Source organism: Passer montanus, unplaced genomic scaffold, assembly GCF_014805655.1.
Source record: "Passer montanus isolate IOZ18808 unplaced genomic scaffold, ASM1480565v1 scaffold201, whole genome shotgun sequence".
NCBI lineage: Eukaryota > Metazoa > Chordata > Aves > Passeriformes > Passeridae > Passer > Passer montanus.
In genome coordinates, this window is record NW_024366604.1 from 417,469 (window position 1) to 435,501 (window position 18,033).

At 53.2% G+C, this 18,033-nt stretch overlaps 2 protein-coding genes across 4 annotated transcripts; one reads left to right on the forward strand and one right to left on the reverse strand.

Annotated features, from left to right (window-relative positions):
• Positions 1 to 3,210: 3,210 nt before the first annotated feature.
• Positions 3,211 to 6,720, forward strand: SLC25A51 (solute carrier family 25 member 51). 3 transcript variants are annotated; one of them, XM_039708429.1, is made up of 2 exons: positions 3,211 to 5,190; positions 5,274 to 6,720. In XM_039708429.1, the coding sequence occupies exon 1, from the start codon at positions 4,276 to 4,278 to the stop codon at positions 5,116 to 5,118; it is 843 nt and encodes a 280-aa protein (XP_039564363.1). In that variant the 5' UTR covers positions 3,211 to 4,275; the 3' UTR covers positions 5,119 to 5,190; positions 5,274 to 6,720. The 3 variants fall into 3 exon arrangements, with proteins under 3 accessions (XP_039564363.1, XP_039564362.1, XP_039564364.1); XM_039708428.1 differs by having other exon boundaries at positions 5,291 to 6,720; XM_039708430.1 differs by having other exon boundaries at positions 5,964 to 6,720.
• Positions 6,721 to 10,559: 3,839 nt separating this feature from the next.
• Positions 10,560 to 18,027, reverse strand: DCAF10 (DDB1 and CUL4 associated factor 10). The gene is made up of 7 exons (XM_039708427.1): positions 17,818 to 18,027; positions 17,066 to 17,179; positions 14,791 to 14,988; positions 14,201 to 14,403; positions 13,970 to 14,080; positions 12,554 to 12,699; positions 10,560 to 11,385 (listed from the first exon to the last, which is right to left on the reverse strand). The coding sequence occupies exons 1-7, from the start codon at positions 17,913 to 17,915 to the stop codon at positions 11,017 to 11,019; spliced, it is 1,239 nt and encodes a 412-aa protein (XP_039564361.1). The 5' UTR covers positions 17,916 to 18,027; the 3' UTR covers positions 10,560 to 11,016.
• Positions 18,028 to 18,033: the final 6 nt, after the last annotated feature.

The following is an 18,033-nucleotide window of genomic DNA, read 5'->3' on the forward strand; positions in this document are numbered from 1 at the left end:
GCTCAGGGGCTTTGTGTCCCTGGGGCTTGGAGCTCTGGAATTCACTTTCCTTTTCTTTTGGGAAAGGCCATGGAAAAGTACTGGGAAAACTAGCCACTAATACAATAGAGGAAACTATGTGTGAAGAATACAGAGAATACAAAAAAGAAAAAAAAGGGCAAAATCCAAAATGGCATCACTGTGGACCCGCTTGCTTTTAAACTTACCGCAGCTGCTGCCTCAGTGGGCAGGAGGGAGACATCATTAGCTGCTTTCCAGCAGTTTGTTCTCAGTGAGGGCTGCTGCTGTTGGTGTGAGGAGGGCCCCACCCTGCTGGCACTGGGATCCAGCCAGGGTAACACGCTGCAATTACACAGACTCATTTTTCACCTTGGATTTGCTGAAAGGAACCAGGCAGAGGAACTCGGCGCTGGTGTGCTCCTGTTCTGAAAACCCTTGGCACCCCTCGGGCTGTGCTGTCAGTGCGTGATGAGGCCGTGCTGGGCTGGTCAGAGCTGCTGGGAGGGGAGGAGGCACAGCCCCCAGCAGGGCACAGCCCCGGGGCAGCCACGGGAGCACGCCAGGGCTCACCCTGTGTGGAAAACGCCAGCCACTTGTTCTTGACATTTTAAAAGTTTGATGGTAATGAAATGGTTATAAAAATAGTAATGTAATTAGAATAATCAAATTTGAACAGTTGAGATTAGGACAATATGAGACAATAAAAACAAAAAGATATGGACATCCAGGTGTGTTCTTGACATTTTAAAAGTTTGATGGTAATGAAATGGTTATAAAAATAGTAATATAATTAGAATAATCAAATTTGAACATTTGAGATTAGGACAATATCAGACAATAAAACAAAGAGATAGGGACATCCGGGTACCTTTTCCTGGGCAGCACAAGCCCGAAAAAGGACCCCGTTAACAGAGGAGTAACCCTTAAAAACAACAGCCTGCTGCATATTCATACACCTCACACAGAATGCATAAATTCCAGTCAAACACAGGATTCTGTCTGGTAATCTCCAACCTCTCCTCTTAATCCTAATGGCGTAATTGTGACTGAACAAGGCAGGAAGAAGTTAGTTTTTTGCTGACAAGGGAGCAATAAATTCCCTTTCTCTGGAAGACTTAGGTGTCCTGTGGCTGCTATCTGGTAGAAGTCCTTTCTTAAGAAAACGTATCTTACATAACATAGCTTCTGTTTTAACATTGTGTTATAACCTAGAACTGTACTTACCACGCTCCTCAAGACAATTAACACAGCAAGGGTGTCCTTCCCCAGCACCCGGGGGCTGCAGCATGTCACCAAAGGGACAGCTCTCCCCTCTGCAGCCCTGTGCACCTGCACCCTCCAGGGCTGCCTGGCACTGCCCAGCACAGCTGGCCTCCCCAAAGGGAGCACTGAAGCATTCACACAGCAGAGGAGTTCAGTTGTCTTTCAGGCAAACAAAGTCACGTCTGAAATCCACATCTTACAAGCGTTATCAAATAACCACAAATTGCCTGTGCGTAACCCACTCTGACAAACAGCAGAGCTCAAAAGGTAATTAAAGTACACCTCCTTTTATGTGCCCATGCCTGACGGGTGCTTCACTCGTCTCAGCTGCGGGGAGCCCAGCAGGGTGGGCATGGCCCACTCCTGGGGAGCACCCAGCTGTGCTGGGGTTCAGGAGTGCCAGGACGAGGGAAGAGAGGAGAATCTGACCCCGTGTTTCAGAGGGCTGGGTTATTATATTATATATATTGCATTAAATTATATACTAAAACTGTGTTTTAGTATATAATGTGCTCTGGACATTGTTTACCAGCAGGTGCACCTGGGATTGGTGCATGTTGGTTGTTTCTAATTAATAACCAACCAAAGATGCAGCTGCATCAGACTCTGGGAGTCAGCAGCGTTTGTTACCATTCCTCTCCTGTCATTTCTAGCCCTCTGATGGATCCTTTTTCTCTGTTCTTTTAGTACAGTCTTAATATAGCATTTAATATAATATATATCATAATATAATAACCAGCCCTCTGAAACACGGAGTCAGGATTCTCCTCTCCTCACTGATCCTGGTGTCAGCGTTCAGGAGCACACAATCACAGAGTGATTCTGTGCAGGTGCTTTTATTGCAGAGCTCTGGGTGTCAGGGGTACAGACCCAAATCTGACTCTGCCATGGGTTCGGGATGAACATGTTTTGTATTCTATCACTATATAACTTACATATTAATTAATAAACTTACGTTGTTCTATTGTATACATTGATTTCATCCAAGCATGGGGTTCTTGTGATTCCCCCTCAAACCCTTGAGCATGGATTCTTATGATTCTTCTTACAATCAAACAGTAATTATATTTAATTACTAAACAATCATCACATCTAGCAATTATATAATTTATCATATACTGGTTATGCAGGTGTAATTTCACATGATCTAGCAAACACAAGGCCTAACATTTCCCAGGGCCTACTTTTAACATTTTCCCAGGATATACTAAGCCCAGCTTTCTTTCTACCTCCCCGAATTTTCTGTGATTGTAAAGTCTGTTATTATCATGGCCAGGGGTGGGTCGTGCAGCCCCCGGCCTCTGCAGCTGTGCTTTTACAGGCTGGAGTGGCCCGGCTGACCCCAGTCTGCCCCACAGTGACACCTCCGCGGTGGTGTCACCGCTGGGTGCAGAGGGCAGGCGGCTGCACTCACCTGGGCTGCACTCACTCCCCTGGCTGCATTCTCCCGGCTCGGAGCTCTCTCTCTCTCCCCGCGGAGCTCTCTCTCCCCTCGGAGCTCTCTCTCTCTCCCCGCGGAGCTCTCTCTCCCCTCGGAGCTCTCTCTCTCTCCCCGCGGAGCTCTCTCTCCCCTCGGAGCTCTCTCTCTCTCCCCGCGGAGCTCTCTCTCCCCTCAGAGCTCTCTCTCTCCCTGCCCGGAGCTCGCTCCCGGCTCGGAGCTGTCTGTTATCAGCTCGGAGCTCTCTCTCTCCCCTCAGAGCTCTCTCTCTCCCCTCAGAGCTCTCTCTCTCCTCTCGGAGCTCTCTCTCTCCCCTCGGAGCTCTCTCTCTCCCTGCCCGGAGCTCTCTCCCGGCTCGGAGCTGTCTGCTATCAGCTCGGAGCTCTCTCTCCCCCTCACGCCGTTCCCGCCTCCACCCTCTCGCCCCCGCCCCGCCCTCGTGGGCGTGGCCAGACGAACGCCGCCGCCCGATTGGCGGGCGCGGCGCTGGTGTCCGTCCCCCCCGCGCCCTGGGCAGCGGGAGCGGGCGGGCGGGGCGGGGAGGGCCCGCCGGGACTGCTGTGCACCGGCAGCGCGGGGCTGCCCGGCACGGACACGCCGCGGCGGCAGCCTGCAGAGCGAGCGGCCTCCCGTGCTCACCCCTCCTGCCTCTGCCTTTCTGCCCCCCACGCCCTTTTCTTCCTTCCCTTTTCCCCCAGCTCCTTTCTCTCTCTGTCCTTCCCTTGCCCCTTTCTCTCTCCCCGCCTCGCTTGGGTAGCTGCTCACGCCGGGCAGGGCTTGCGGAGCTCCCGAGCTCCTCCTGCCCTGAGGGGGCTGGGGGTGACAGAGCCTGGCCCCGGTGTCTGGGCAGCGCTGCTCAGCTGTGCCCTCCCCACACACCCCTTAGATCCCGGGTCTCCTGTGTGCTGCTGGGGAGGATCTGAGGCTCAGGAGCAGCCAGAGCCTCACACGGCTGTCACAGCCCTTTCTGAGCTGGGCCGTGGGCGAGGGAGGCCTTTGGGCACCTGCAGAAGCATCTTGTAACGTTAAATGACTAATCCCCTTCTTGTGTCCCACAGGTAGAGATCCCTGGGGTCCTGCTGCAGGCTGGGTGGCCGGGCTGCCTCTGCACACCCGTCAGGAGCCTGGACTCGGGAGCCGTGCCAGCAGAGCGGGGCTGATGCAGAGCCGGCGGCGTGGCAGTGAGCTGGGGCTCGTGCTGGCTTTCTGCACCCCGCTTGGCCCCCCCTGTGCTGGGGGTGCTCAGCTGCTGCCGCGTTCCCTGGCGCTTTGTGCCGCGGGCTGCCGCGCTCAGGGTTTGTGATGCCGTGTTCGCTGCAGTTTTGGTTTTCCACAGGCGTCTAGCTCTTGTGTTCACACGGCGTGAGGCCGACCTTCCGCTGCATTTCCAGGGGATTTATCTCAGTTTGACCTCGGGGCAGCACAGAGGGGGGAGCGCTGCCGTGTGTGCCCGCTGGCTGCCAGCAGCAATGGCCCAGCCCGTGCCAGCCCTGTCCCTTGGCCGTGTGTGCCCGCGGCGCGGTGCCCGCCTGGGGTGACGGTCTCTCCGCTCCCTGCGCACGGGGCAGCCCGCCATGGCCCCGGCGGGCGCCGAGGAGGCGGCGGGCTCCTCGGGCAAGCACTACGTGTGCGGGCTGTGCGCGGCCTTCACCAACATCGCGGTGACGTTCCCCATCCAGAAGGTGCTGTTCCGGCAGCAGCTGTACGGGCTGCGCGCCGGCGAGGCCGTGCGCCAGCTGCGCCGCGACGGGCTGCGCACGCTCTACCGCGGCATCCTGCCCCCGCTGCTGCAGAAGACCACCACGCTGGCCCTCATGTTCGGCCTCTACGAGGACTTCTCGGCGCTGCTGCTGAGCCACGGCCGCGCCCCCGAGCTGGTGACGCGCAGCGCGGCCGCCGCGCTGGCCGGCACCACCGAGGCCGTGCTGACGCCCTTCGAGCGCGTGCAGACGCTGCTGCAGGACTACAGGCACCACGACAAGTTCACAAACACGTACCAGGCCTTCAAGGTGCTGAAAGCCTATGGGCTGCGGGAGTATTACCGGGGATTGGTGCCCATCCTGCTGCGCAACGGGCCCAGCAACGTGCTCTTCTTCGGGCTGCGCGGGCCCATCAAGCAGTGCCTGCCCGAGGCCAGCTCGCACAGCTCTCACCTCATCAACGACTTCATCTGCGGGGGGCTGCTGGGCGCCGTGCTGGGCTTCCTCTTCTTCCCCGTCAACGTCGTAAAGACTCGCATGCAGGCCCAGATTGGTGGCGAATTTCAGTCCTTCTCCAAAGTGTTAGTGAAGATCTGGCTGGAACGCGACAGGAAGGTGATGCACCTCTTCAGGGGAGCCCACCTGAACTACCACCGCTCCGTGCTGTCCTGGGGGATCATCAACGCCACCTACGAGTTCCTGCTGAAGCTGCTGTGACCCTGTCCTGCTCGTGGGGCAGCAGCACTCGGCGTCCCGGGTCCCAGGGAGCAGTGCCTGTGCGTGTGACAGGTAATTCCTCCCAGCCTTCCGTATTTATGGGGTGAATGGTGATGCATTTAAACCTTGGTGCAATTATGGTGAACTTCTTAAAGTATTCCTTTGCTGGCAGGTGAGTTTGCCCATCACAGAGCTACCAGACAAACAGAAGGTGTAAAAGAGGAAAGAAATGTAGTCTGTATCACTCCCAAAGTTGTGCTGTGCTCTGTGGTGGGATGCACTCCACTGCCCATGTTTAGAACATGAGAATCAAGGAGGAGCTGAAGAAAAACAATTCCATTGCCTGATCATCTTCGCAGTCTCGATTCTGGAACTGCATTTTCAGATGTTGTGGGGTCCTCATTGTGTAAAGCTCAAAGGACAGATACCGAAGGGGATGGCTGAGGTGCAGAGCTCCCAGCTGCACCTCGGCGTGCTGCAGGCCCCTCACGGGTGGCCTGTGGTGACCGTGTCCTCCAGCCATGCACTGAGCGTGTGAGCTCAGCCCTGGCTGGATCTCTGTGCGTGTGTGTGCGTGTTTGTACGTGTGCCTTCCTGTGAAAAGGGAAAAGTGGAAGGAATGGGACAGCAAACTCACTAAAGCTTTAAAGTGTCCTTCCTCGTTAAAAAACATGGAGTTTGTTCTGCTTCTTCTGAGGACTTTTTATTTTTTATTTGCTGCTTTTTCTGTTGCCTCCAGCTGCAGGATCAGGGAGGTGTCCCTGTGTGTAGGGACGCTCCAGCTCCTGCAGCTGCTCAAGCACTTCTCACGGCTTTTTGCACTGCCACGTCTTGTCTTTCCTCAGCTCCCTCTGCGGAGTTACCGATCGCGGGATGTTTGTACCCAAAACTCGGGGTTCTGCTCATGGCTCTGCAGCACAAGCGTGGCACGGGCAAGGTGAGAGTCCTGGGTTACCTGCTTCAGTGGAGGTCTGTAGGTGTAGTGCAGATGACAAGCCAAAGATGACCTTGGAAGCAGGGAGCAGGAAGGGTGGAGTGCTTGGAGACGTGTTTCAGGACTTCTGTAGGGAAACGTTGGAAAGGACTGACAGAAATCTGTGTCTGACAGACATGGGAGATGAGAGAGAGGAGACTTGAGGCTTTAGATACAGGGACAGAAGAGCGAGCACAACCCTGAGCTAGATGAGGGTCCCAGCACAAGTGTTTGAATCTCCCTGAGGGCTTCTTCTTTAGTGAAACTATACATTCACACATAAACCAAAACACTTTGGATGATGGGGAGCAGCACAGCTTTCAGAAACTGCTTTGAATTTAGTCTTTTCTTAAGTCTTGGAGGGGCTATTGCTTTTCTGAATTTGAGTTCTCCATTTGCTACAACTGTCTTCCGAAATCAATCCTAATCAGTGTGTTGTAATCATACAGTCCTGAGCTTCAGACAGCAGCGGGTGGGCACAAGCACGAGTTCCTGTATCCCAGTGGTGATTATCTTCATCTAAATAAAATGTTTACTGGATGTTTGTTACTGGCAGAATCTGATTTTTACCAGTGTACCTTCTTTTTGTAATCACTCCTTGATGGAATAAAAACAAAATCTGCATCCTGTTCCTCTGTGGAAGGTGTTATGTGCTCCTGTAATGTCGGGGAAGCCAGAGTGTTGAGGGTGAGAGTTTGGCACAAGCCCAGAGCTGGTCAGTGCCCAGCTACCTCAGCAGAAATGAAATACTAGAGCCCTGGGTCTGAGGTTCAGAGTCACTTTTGACTCTTCGTATGTCACTTTCAGAAAATTTTAATGTAAAAGCACTACCGTGACACACACTCTTGTGAATGGCAGCATCTAAGCGCTAGGAAGTGTTTCTCCTCTTAATTTTAGGGGGCAGGCAAGAGCCAGCATGGCTCATTTTAACGTAAATAAAAGACATTTCAATTCAGTGCATTATTAAATGTTTATTATGCAAGCAAGAGAAACTGTCCACAAATAGTAAGTTACTGTACGGCTGTAAGTACAATACTTCCAAAGCAGTTCTGATACTTCATATACGGTATTAAAAGGCTACAGTCTTTACTATGAAATCTCAGGTATTTCAAAATACTCTACATGCACAATTTGTTTCTGTATTAAAAACCTTATACTTAACTGAGGATATTTAGTGCTTTAGAAAATGCACCTTTGACTAAGATCAGCCAATGAGAAGTTTCTGTTTCCTGCAGGTTAAAAACATGATGGGTCGTTGACTTCTTCCTTTCTCTCCAACTTTTTAGAATCTTGTAAACTAATTTTTTTGAAAGCTTTCGTTTGGCAAGTGTATTTCTCTTTTCTAAGAGTTTATATCTCCTAGAGCAACAGACCCATGCATTACGATGTCAGAACCTTCTCCACATCAGTGCTACCCAAATTAAAATCACAACACAAACAAAACCAAACCCCACTAAATTAACCGAGACCCCTCCCCGCCCCCCCGAAAAAACTGATGTTTACATTCTAATTCTGGTAGTAGGCATCGAGCTGTCCTTACCCCAAGACTCCACGAGTGCAAACAATCGTGTGTGTGTGTGTGTATGTGTGTGTGTGTGCCGGCACCGCTGTGCTTTTCCTCTATCCCCATGGTGTGGCGGTGCCATCCCTGCGTGACCCGGAGCTCCGTGGGCACACCAGGCTGGGTGGAGAACCAGCCCTGACACTGCCCGGGCACCGCGGGCACACGGGGCCAGGTGGAGAACCAGCCCTGACACCACCCGGGCACCGCGGGCACACCAGGCCGGGTGGAGAACCGGCCCCGACACCGCCGGGCGTTCTCTGCCGGGAGCACCCCCAACGCTCGGCCCCGCGCAACGCCCTGGCATTCATCCTGGGCTGCCGCGCTAGGGCACAGCCACCCCCGCCCTCCATCTCCCTTGGAAATGTTTCCTTACAGTTGTTTCACAGTTTTATACACTTCTCAAGGTCGAGCATTCGACGTTTGAAACACAACTAGAAGATAAGCTTTTTTTTTTTTGTTTGTTTGACTACCTAGAAATAACCTGAAGCTCACCAACACATAATTTCATTGCTTCAGTAATGCTACTGAGAGAGAACTGAAAACACTTACACCACCACATGACTGTGAGGCATGTCAGCTGTAAGCCACTGAGAAGTGAACTTCACAGGTAAAACATGGTAAAGCCTTCATGGAGAACTTCCAGGTTTGTTGAAAAGGAGCAATCAATTGAATGACCAAAATCTAAGACTACCTACTTACTCTAATTCAAACTTATTACAAATGTCATCAGAAAAACTAAGTAACATTTCTACAGCATACATGTACAGATTCTGTCATTTTATGCATCTGCTGGACACGCTACAAAAGCATCAAGGTGACCAAACCCCTGCACCAGGTGAGCTGCTGGTCCCAGAGCCAGGCAGGGCCTGACAACCACCCACAGGTGCTATCAAGGACACATCTGTCACACATCTGCCACGTGGGGGTCATGGTCCTCTACACAGAAAGGTGAGTGTCCAAAGCTCAGCACAATACTGGTGTAAAACACAGCGTATCATGAGGTAGAATTAAAAAGGTAACACTCAGTGCATATTCACAGGCATAGCGTTACAGTCACTAGGGATCCACCAGTCTGAGGAGGCTCTGACAGGAAAACACAAACACCCTTGGAAACACACAGACAGACCCACCCAGGGACCACCCCAGCCCCGTGGGTGCTCCTGCACCTCCAACACAAACAGGTGCAAGCCCGTGAAAACGCCAAGGTTCTCCCAAGTGTCCCTGTACTCCCTTCCATGACGTGTAATTAAACATTAAATAAGCTGAGGAAACAGTAGCCTGGCAGTGGGACAGCGAATGCCTGGGGAAAAGCTGCTGCAGTCCTGGGCAGGACCTGGGTATTTTCCCCAAACAAACTCCTTGTACCTCCTCCCTTGCACAAAAATCCTGCATGCCAGGCTTGTCCCCACGTTTCCTGCACACTGCACTCCCAGGTGATGACCCACAGCCAGGGCAGTGCTCCACAACCCAGCAGACCCACCTGCCCCTCGAGCAGGCTCAGGCCAGCAGAAGGGATGTTTGCCCTCAGATTACCTAACACACAAACCCGAAGGCTTTGTACGACCAAAGAAATTCTCCAAGAGGAAACTTGGGATTTTCTTCTCTCATAGTGCAGAGGAGGCTTAAGTGTCAATGAATTCTGCACCAACACCACATAAATACAAAGCTACAGGAGGGTCCTCAGGCTTACCTTTCCAGCTCTCTCATGTCCACAAATGTTGTCTTTATCCCCAAATACGTTTTGCAAAAGGCTTTGTAAGAGTCAGCTTTGAACAAGTGTGCTCTGCTGAGCCACAGAGTGTACCTGAACACCAGCAGGTGACAGTCCTTTCAGGTGAAGTTCCCTGCTGAACTGAGTGTGTGACTAGTCTGCAGAACTTCAGTGAAATACTAAAAAACCCTCATCTTGGGACACATAAGTGATGAGAATGTTATGAACTGATATGGATGTACAATACCTGTGCATTTACAAGGGTAGCTCTATAACGCGAGGGCTGAAATCTGGCATTCATACTCTGGGTGTGACCACAGAATCACAGAATCCCCTGAGCTGAAGGGACCCACGGGATCACCCAGTGCCACCCTGCCCTGCACAGACCCCCAGCAACCCACCCTGGGCATCCCTGGAGTGCTGTCCAGGCTCTCCTGGAGCTCTGGCAGCCTCGGGGCTGTGCCCATTCCCTGGGGAGCCTGGGCAGTGCCAGCACCTCTGGGGGAAGCAGAACCTTCCCTGATCTCAGCCTGAGCTGCCCTGGCCCAGCCCCAGCCGTGCCCTGCTCCTGTCCCTTGTCACAGCAGTGAGGAGATCAGCACCTGCCCCTCCACTGCCCCACAGGAGGATGCTCAGGAGCACCTGGAGATCTCATCTCAGACTCCTCCAAGCTGAACAAACCAAGAGATCTCAGCTGCTCCTCAAACAGCTTCCCCATGAGACCCTCTCACCAGCGTGATCATCACAGTGCTCCACACCTGATGATAAGCCTGGTTAGATCCAGGCTGATCCCACTGACGACAGGTTTGCTTTTAATCCTCCCAAACTGACAGCACGTGAAGAAAGGCTCACCTGGCAATACTAGGGACACATCCAAATTAACTTCCCCCACAGACAGAGCGCAGGCCAGGTGTGTGTGTGGAAAACCAGCCAGGTGGGCAATACCCAAACATCAGCAAAAAGCCACCATGATTGAGATGTGGACAGCCCCTTGCAGGAGACACCTGGCAGAGGAGAGGCCAGAGCTGCCCTGCTGCACGAACCCAGAGATGCTCAGGGCCAGGGTCCTCCCTAGTGCTCAGTGCAGGCTCAATCGAGTGCAGGGGTGGGCCTGGGTGACCTCCAGTGGTCCCTGCCAGCCTAAGCCACACCGTGACTCATTCTAGCCAATGACAACCATATTAACATACAAATGAAAGCAAAATTCCTTTTTCTTTTTTTTTTTCTGTTTTTGTTTTTTTTGGTGGGAGTAACTAACCGTGTTGCTTACGTAGACAAGCAGTCCATTATCTACTAATCAGCACAGAGTTGCTTCAGTGGCAGGAGAGGAAGCAGAGGTGAGGCAGTCCAGCTCCTGTGGCACCCTGCCCCTCTGTGCTGCTCCCGAGAGCCCGCTGGAGTTGTGCTGAAGGAAACAATCAAGTACCAGGGCACGAACACAGCAGGAGAGCGGCCGGTGGCACAGCACCAGCAGGAGCAGAGTCTGCTGGCGGGGCCGTGGGCTCAGGGAGGCAGGACCCAGATCCACACGGGGCTGAGAAATCCTTCCACGGCACGTCCCGAGGCCACGGCGGCCTGCTCTGGGCTCAGAGGGTTTGCAGAGAGCACACTTCCACCCGGCTGGAGGAACAGCCGCGCGCCGCCGCCGGGCTAGAACTTTGGCTGGTAGAGGGAGACGCGTCCGCTAAGGCACCCCGAGGCGATCTGACAGTGCGTGGGGGAGAACTTGGTGGTGAGCACCACGTCGTTGTGGGAGTAGAGCGAGCGGATCTCGCGCAGGGGGCTGGCCTCCCGCGGCAGGCAGTCCACCAGCTCGCTGCAGTGCGCGTCGAAGCCCAGCAGGCGGATGCCGAAGCCGTGCGGGGACGAGATCATGCGGCCGTCGGGGCTGAAGCAGAGCTCCTTGATGTAGCCCCGGCCCACGTTGGCCTCCTCGATGCAGTGCGTCAGGCGCAGGGAGCAGCGCGGGGACACGGGGCGCACCGGGGCTCCTTCCTGGAATTCATAGACACAAGTCCACTAAAGGGAGAGGCAGAGAAAGGGACACTGAAAGAGAAGTCAAGCACTGCAAACACACATTTCCCCCCCCCCGCACCTCTACAGGTGACACAGCTTATGTGAAGTCAGGTGAAGGCACAGGAGGGAGATGCTCCTGCTGAGCTGCTCCTCAACCAGCACCCCGAGCAGGCCACTGCCTCAGCATCTCCTCCCTGTGAGCCACCCAAGCCAAGCAGCTGCTCAGCACTACAGCTGCTATTCTGATTAAATGGGTGCTAGATATAATCTTCCCAATCTAGGTTTCATCTGCAGAGAGCACAGCCTAATCCTGTGGCCAGGCACCTGCTCTAATTCAGTAAATATTTAAATCTGTACAGTCAGATTCAGCTGACTGTACCTCAGAGCAGATCACTGGCATTTTATGCCTTTGACTTCAAAAGGAATGGAATCTTGAAGCAAGCAGGTAGCAGATGTTTGAGGGAAGGTTATGAAAAGCTCTGCAGCCACTTTGTTATTTGTGAGACACATTAAGGATTCCTGTCTGTCACCTCATTATTTAATCTCAAAACAAATGTAAAAAAAAACCAAAACCCATGACAAAGTTTATATTGTGTTGATTCCACTTCAGCCCCAAGCCAAGCATTCCTAACTCTGTTTGATGCATCCTTCTGAATTAACCACAACACGAAAAGTACCAATGAATATTAACAAAACAGAGTAAGGCAGACTCCAGGACTAAGAGAAATTATAGTCAATCATCAGTACCAACTGACCCAATGTAACATTTTGCATGTTACAATTATTCTGCATTGTATAGCAGTCTGATTGTTGCAGAACCAGCATTAAAATTAATAACCAATCTGCTAAGCTTCCACTCAGCCCTCTACACTTGTGTAAAGGGTCACCATTACAAAGAGTGACTTTCTTCAACAAAAAAATCCCACCAAACCAATGAACCTCAATTTACATCAGCAATCAAAGTAACTAAAACATTTATCATTGGTGCAGTACTGTTGTCTACTGTTGGTCAAGTCAGAGGAGCAGATTCTGCACCTTGCAGCTGAACTGCAGGCGGTCTTATAACTTCCTGCACCAAGGAAAAGTCTTGAAGCAGGTTCTGCCAGGAAGAGAATTTCAGAACTAAACCCAAAAGCACATATTTGAAAGAAGAAGAGGAGCAGGGTGTTACCTCCTGGTCGTCTGTGTTGCTGGAGCACCGCAGCAGCGTGGCCCAGCCCTTGGGGTGCAGCTGCAGCGACGTGATGCAGTTCCCTCGGTCTCTTTCTCCAGGAACCTCGGGTGTCAGCACCTCGAGGCTGTTCCTCGGTGATCCCCCTGCGAGGGAATTAACTGTGAGTCTCAGAGAAACCCACACAACGACCTCACCTCTCTCACCAGTGCTGCTGCTGACATGGGGTCACACCTGTGGCTGCCAGGACAGACTGCAGGGAAACTCAGGGGGTCACAGGAACCCCGAGCCAACACCCACGGGCTCAGCCCCCACTTCAAACACCAAATTTTCATGAAACCTGAGTGCCAAGACCTGCACTGAACCCACCACACTGACAACTACACCAACCCTCCACACTTATGCCCCTCATTACTAGTACAGCAAAATCTACAGAGTGAGGCTTTTATAAGAATTGCTGATTCTCAGACTTGTACAATGTGCTTCCCAAATTCCTCCCTTTTCTCCCTTCTTCCCCTCACCCCTAGGTAAATCACTCCCTGGCATGCAGTAAGCCTCCTCTCAGCATCTCACAATCATGAGTAGCTAAAGAGTAACACTACATTTCTTTGAAATTGCAAGGGGTGCACAAAGTATGCACCTATTTGCCAAATTCACGCTGATTCTCTGGATTTTTCCCTAAAATAGCATTCGGAAAAACACAAGGCACGGAAAAACACAAGGAAAAGAGAGTACCTCTAAGAAACAACAACATATTGACATAAAATACAGATCTTGTACTTTTACCAGATTTCTCGGACAAAAAACCTGATTAGATCCCCTGGCTTTGGTGTGCAATGAGATTTTGTTGGTTTAATACGAGTCCCAGCAACACCATTCCTTAAGAACCACAGCACAAAAAAAGCAGTCTTTCACTACTGCACCCTGGCCTCCCCTCACCCCTAGGTAAATCACACCCTGGCATGCAGTAAGCCTCCTCTCAGCATCTCACAACCATGAGTAGCTAAAGAGTAACACTACATTTCTTTGAAATTGCAAGGGGTGCACAAAGTATGCACCTATTTGCCAAATTCACGCTGATTCTCTGGATTTTTCCCTAAAAGAGCATTCACACCAAGTTTGTTCACGGAAAAACACAAGGAAAAGAGAGTACCTCTAAGAAACAACAACATATTGACATAAAATACAGATCTTGTACTTTTACCAGATTTCTCGGACAAAAAACCTGATTAGATCCCCTGGCTTTGGTGTGCAATGAGATTTTATTGGTTGACTACGAGTCTCAGCAACACCATTCTTTAAGAACCACAGGACAAAAAGCAGTCTTTCACTATTGCACTCTGGCCGCTTTTGGATACAGTAAATCAAAGCCCAGGATTTCTTTTCATTTCTCTTTTTTCAGTGATCTCTTCCTACCTTCTCGCTGGGAGGGCCGTGACAAGGTTTTCTCAGAGGGCGGCCCTGAGTTGTTCTGGTGACAGGGTGAGCCCACAGCTCGAGGGCCAGAGGAGCCTGATGACGTTATGTCTGCAAACACACCAGACAGGTGAGCCCACAGGTAGCCCAGCACACCTGGGCTGCTGGCCAGGAGCAGCCCAGAGAACAGCCCACAGCCCCGAGGCCCTGCCACGGCTCCCCAGCACTCACCTGAGCTCGACGTGGTCCTCCTGGCTCGTAAGATCGGGTAGCTGCCAACCTCTAAAGACTTGTTTAGGTCAAGGTCGTGCAAAATCAGAAGGTAACCGGAGGAGGTGGAGATCAGCATTTTGGAACAGTCTGGAGTCAGCCTCATTCGCATCAGAAAACGGGTGTGGAAAAACTTCTTGTGGGGACATCCATCCTCTGTGCACCTGGACAGCAAGACAAGCACAGGAGGGGCTGTGGTCAGCTCCAGACTGAGGCCTTCAGTGTGCCCACAAGGGTCCAGGGTGTGCCCAAAACCTTTTTTTCAAGCGCTGTCTTTATCCTGCTTTTTAATGGAATGGGTGAAGTCACATCATTCCACAACTACAGCAATGAGGACAGAACCTTCTTTGGCAGGAAGAGCCATGCCCTGGCACAGCAGCAAGAGAAGCTCCTTTCCAGCCATTTACTATTGCCAGCGAGGCAATGCAAGCTCTTGGCAAGGGCTATAAACTGGTCCCAGTGCTTCGGAACGCACTGCAGCCCCACTCTGGGAGGCACAGAAGGCAGGTGTACCTGCGCAGGTGTACCTGTGCCGCGGCCCAGCCCCGCACCTGTTGGTGTCCCAGATGATGACGTTGCCATCGAAGCCCGAGGTGACCAGCAGGCGGGTGTTGGTGTCGTACTCGATGTTCTTGACCCAGCTGGTGTGGCCGTGCAGCGTGCACACCTTGGTGTTGAGCTTCCTCAGGTCCCAGAGCGCGATGGTGGTGTCGTCGGAGCACGTGGCGAACAGCCGGTTATCCAGGAACCTGGCAGGAGGGAACAGCCTCAGGGCGCCCTGCACGGCCAGCAGGACAGCGAGCCAGCACGGAGAGCAGCCCAAAAACACCCCCTGAACCCGCCAACGAGAGCAGGAAAAGAAACCCCCCGAACTAGCCACAGCAGAGACACCGGAGCAGGCCACAGAAACCCCTCTGAACCAGCCTCTTGCCAAAACAGAGACACCAGACCAGCAAACAAACCCCTCTGAACTAGCCAACGAGAGCAGCCCAAAGAAACCCCCTCTGAACCAGCAATTTGCCAAAACAGAGACACCAGAGCAGCCCACATAAACCAGCTCTGAACTAGCCAATACCAGAGCAGCCCCAAAGAAACCCCCCCTGAACTCAGCACAGAGATACCAGTGCACCCCAAACAAACCCCCCATGAACTAGCCAACAAGAGCAGCCCAAAGAAACCCCCCTGAACTAGCCAATGCAGAGATACCACAACAACCCCAAACAAACCCCCTCTGAACCAGCCACTAGCCAGAGCAGAGATTCCAGAGCAGCAAAGCACGGAGAGCAGCCCAAAAACACCCCCTGAACCCACCAACGAGAGCAGGAAAAGAAACCCCCTGAACTAGCCACAGCAGAGACACCGGAGCAGGCCACAGAAACCCCTCTGAACCAGCAATTTGCCAAAACAGAGACACCAGAGCAGCCCACATAAACCAGCTCTGAACTAGCCAATACCAGAGCAGCCCCAAAGAAACCCCCCCTGAACTCAGCACAGAGATACCAGTGCACCCCAAACAAACCCCCCATGAACTAGCCAACAAGAGCAGCCCAAAGAAAGCCCCTCTGGACTAGCCACCAGCCACAGAGATACCATGGCAGCCCAAACAAACCCCTCTGAGCTCAGCAGAGCAGTGCAAGCAGAGCTGCTGGGGTATGAACCAGCAGCACCTCTGGAGCAGCCCACGAGCAAACACAGAGGCACAGCACGAGTTTGGTGCGGGGTTTTTTAGGGGGTTTGTGTGCTGATGAAGTGTGTGCCAGCCACACAGGAGCCAAAGCACCAGACAGACCCCTGTGGTAACTCAGTCTGCCGCCCTGTGCACAGCACCCAGCTCGCTGGGGCTGGCACAGCACAGCCAGCAAACCAAGGGAATGAACAGGGCCTGGAGGCTCCTGAGGCAATTGCAAGGCTTTCCAAAGCCACCGAGCAAGGGCGAGACCTTGTGTGAGCACACAGGGGACTGGGTTCAGTGAGAAAGTGACCGCATGGGATCACTGAGTGAGCGCTGTGCAGATCAAAGGTGAGCACACGGGAGCTCAGCGCGGCTCAGCGTCAGGACAGGGCACGCTGGCTCGTGTTTGCAACTCATTCAGAGAGGGCACCCCACTAAGGAAAGCCCTGCCTGAGGTACAAGGAACAAAACTCCCCTCCAAATGTAGGCCCAGAGCTGCAAAAGCAGCAACAGCAACCCACTGCCACGGGAAAAACCCCAAATTCTGGTAAACAGTAAGCAGTTTTGGTGCTGCCACAGGGAACTCCTGCAGCGACTGCAATCCTGCTCACGAACCTGAGCAAGGCTCCAGAGGCCAGCTCCTTTGTGTCACACAGACACACGTGTTAGGCCCCTTTCCTGACACACGCCCAGCTGATGTGAAACATCACTGTTTTGTAAAAAGGACAGCCAGCTTGTGAAAAACACCAACTTAGCTGATGGACACGGCACCCCACATCATGTTTGGCTCTTCTGAGTGAAAACACTCAGAGTTTTCTTGGTTTTTTTGCTAGGGTTCTGTTCTTGGTTGAAGTTTTTTGCTGCTGTGTAGTTGGTTGTTGTTTTGGGGTTTTGGAGTGGGTTTTTTCCTTTGAGAATCTCAGTGAAGAGCAGCTGCAATACTGTCAAGAATTTACACCTCAAAATGTATTCCCAGAACCAGAACAACTTAAAACCCCTGACTTCAGATGGAAAAATACAACATAGGAATTGTGATGGGTTTGGAGTCCTGCTCCTGCTGTTTCCAGCTCCATCCCAAAAAGCGGCAGAGTGAGAATTAAACCACAACGCCCAAGCAGAGGCTGAGTTGTGTCAACACGTCCCTCCTGACCCACCTGATGTTGTTGACACAGTCCTCGTGGGCCTCGGAGAGGGTCTTGATGTGCTTGGAAGAGATGGGGTCAAAGAGCAGGACCTCCGTCTGTTCACAGGCCACGGTCAGCACGGAGCTGCGGGGAGCACAACACAACACCCCACGTCTGTGCCGGGTTTTGCCCTCCAGCTGCCACCACAGATTCCTGTGTCACCTGTCCCTGTGCCCACACCTTCCAGGGGCTCTCAGACAGCACAGGCAGCACTCAAACAAAGCCTCATCTGCAGTGCCTGTTTGCCCTGTTGCAAACCAGCAGGGTTCTTTCACTGAAACCTTGCAAAGCACAGATTTATCAGCAGCAGGAGCCCCCAGCAGGAGCGTGTCACCCCAGTCCCCTCCTGCACACAGGTGAGCTGGGAGGGCTCAATCCCGGGGGGCACACCTGGATCCCGGGGGGCACACCTGGATCCGGAGCACAGCTGGATCCCGGGGGGGAGCACACCTGGATCCCGGGCACACCTGGATCCAGAGCACACCTGGATCCCGGGGGGCACACCTGGATCGCGGGGGGGGGTACATCTGGATCTTGGGCACACCTGGATCCCGGGCACACCTGGATCCCGGGGGGGAGCACACCTGGATCCCGGGCACACCTGGATCTTGGGCACACCTGGATCCCGGGAGGCGCACCTGGATCCCGGGGGGGGGTACATCTGGATCTTGGGCACACCTGGATCCCGGGCACACCTGGCCGGGGAGCCCCGGCACACCTACCCGTCGGGCGAGTACTCGAGGTTGAAGACGGCGCCGTGCGTGCGGGTGCTGAGGGACACGGAGTCGGCGGGCTGGATGGCGCCGTACAGCCCGGTCATGGCGCCGAACGTGTCCCGCGCCGGGTCCACGGCGGCCCCGCGGCCCAGGCAGCGCCCGCGCAGCCAGGCGAAGAGGCCGCCGGGGGCGGCGGGCCCCGCGTCGGCGGGGGCGGCGTGG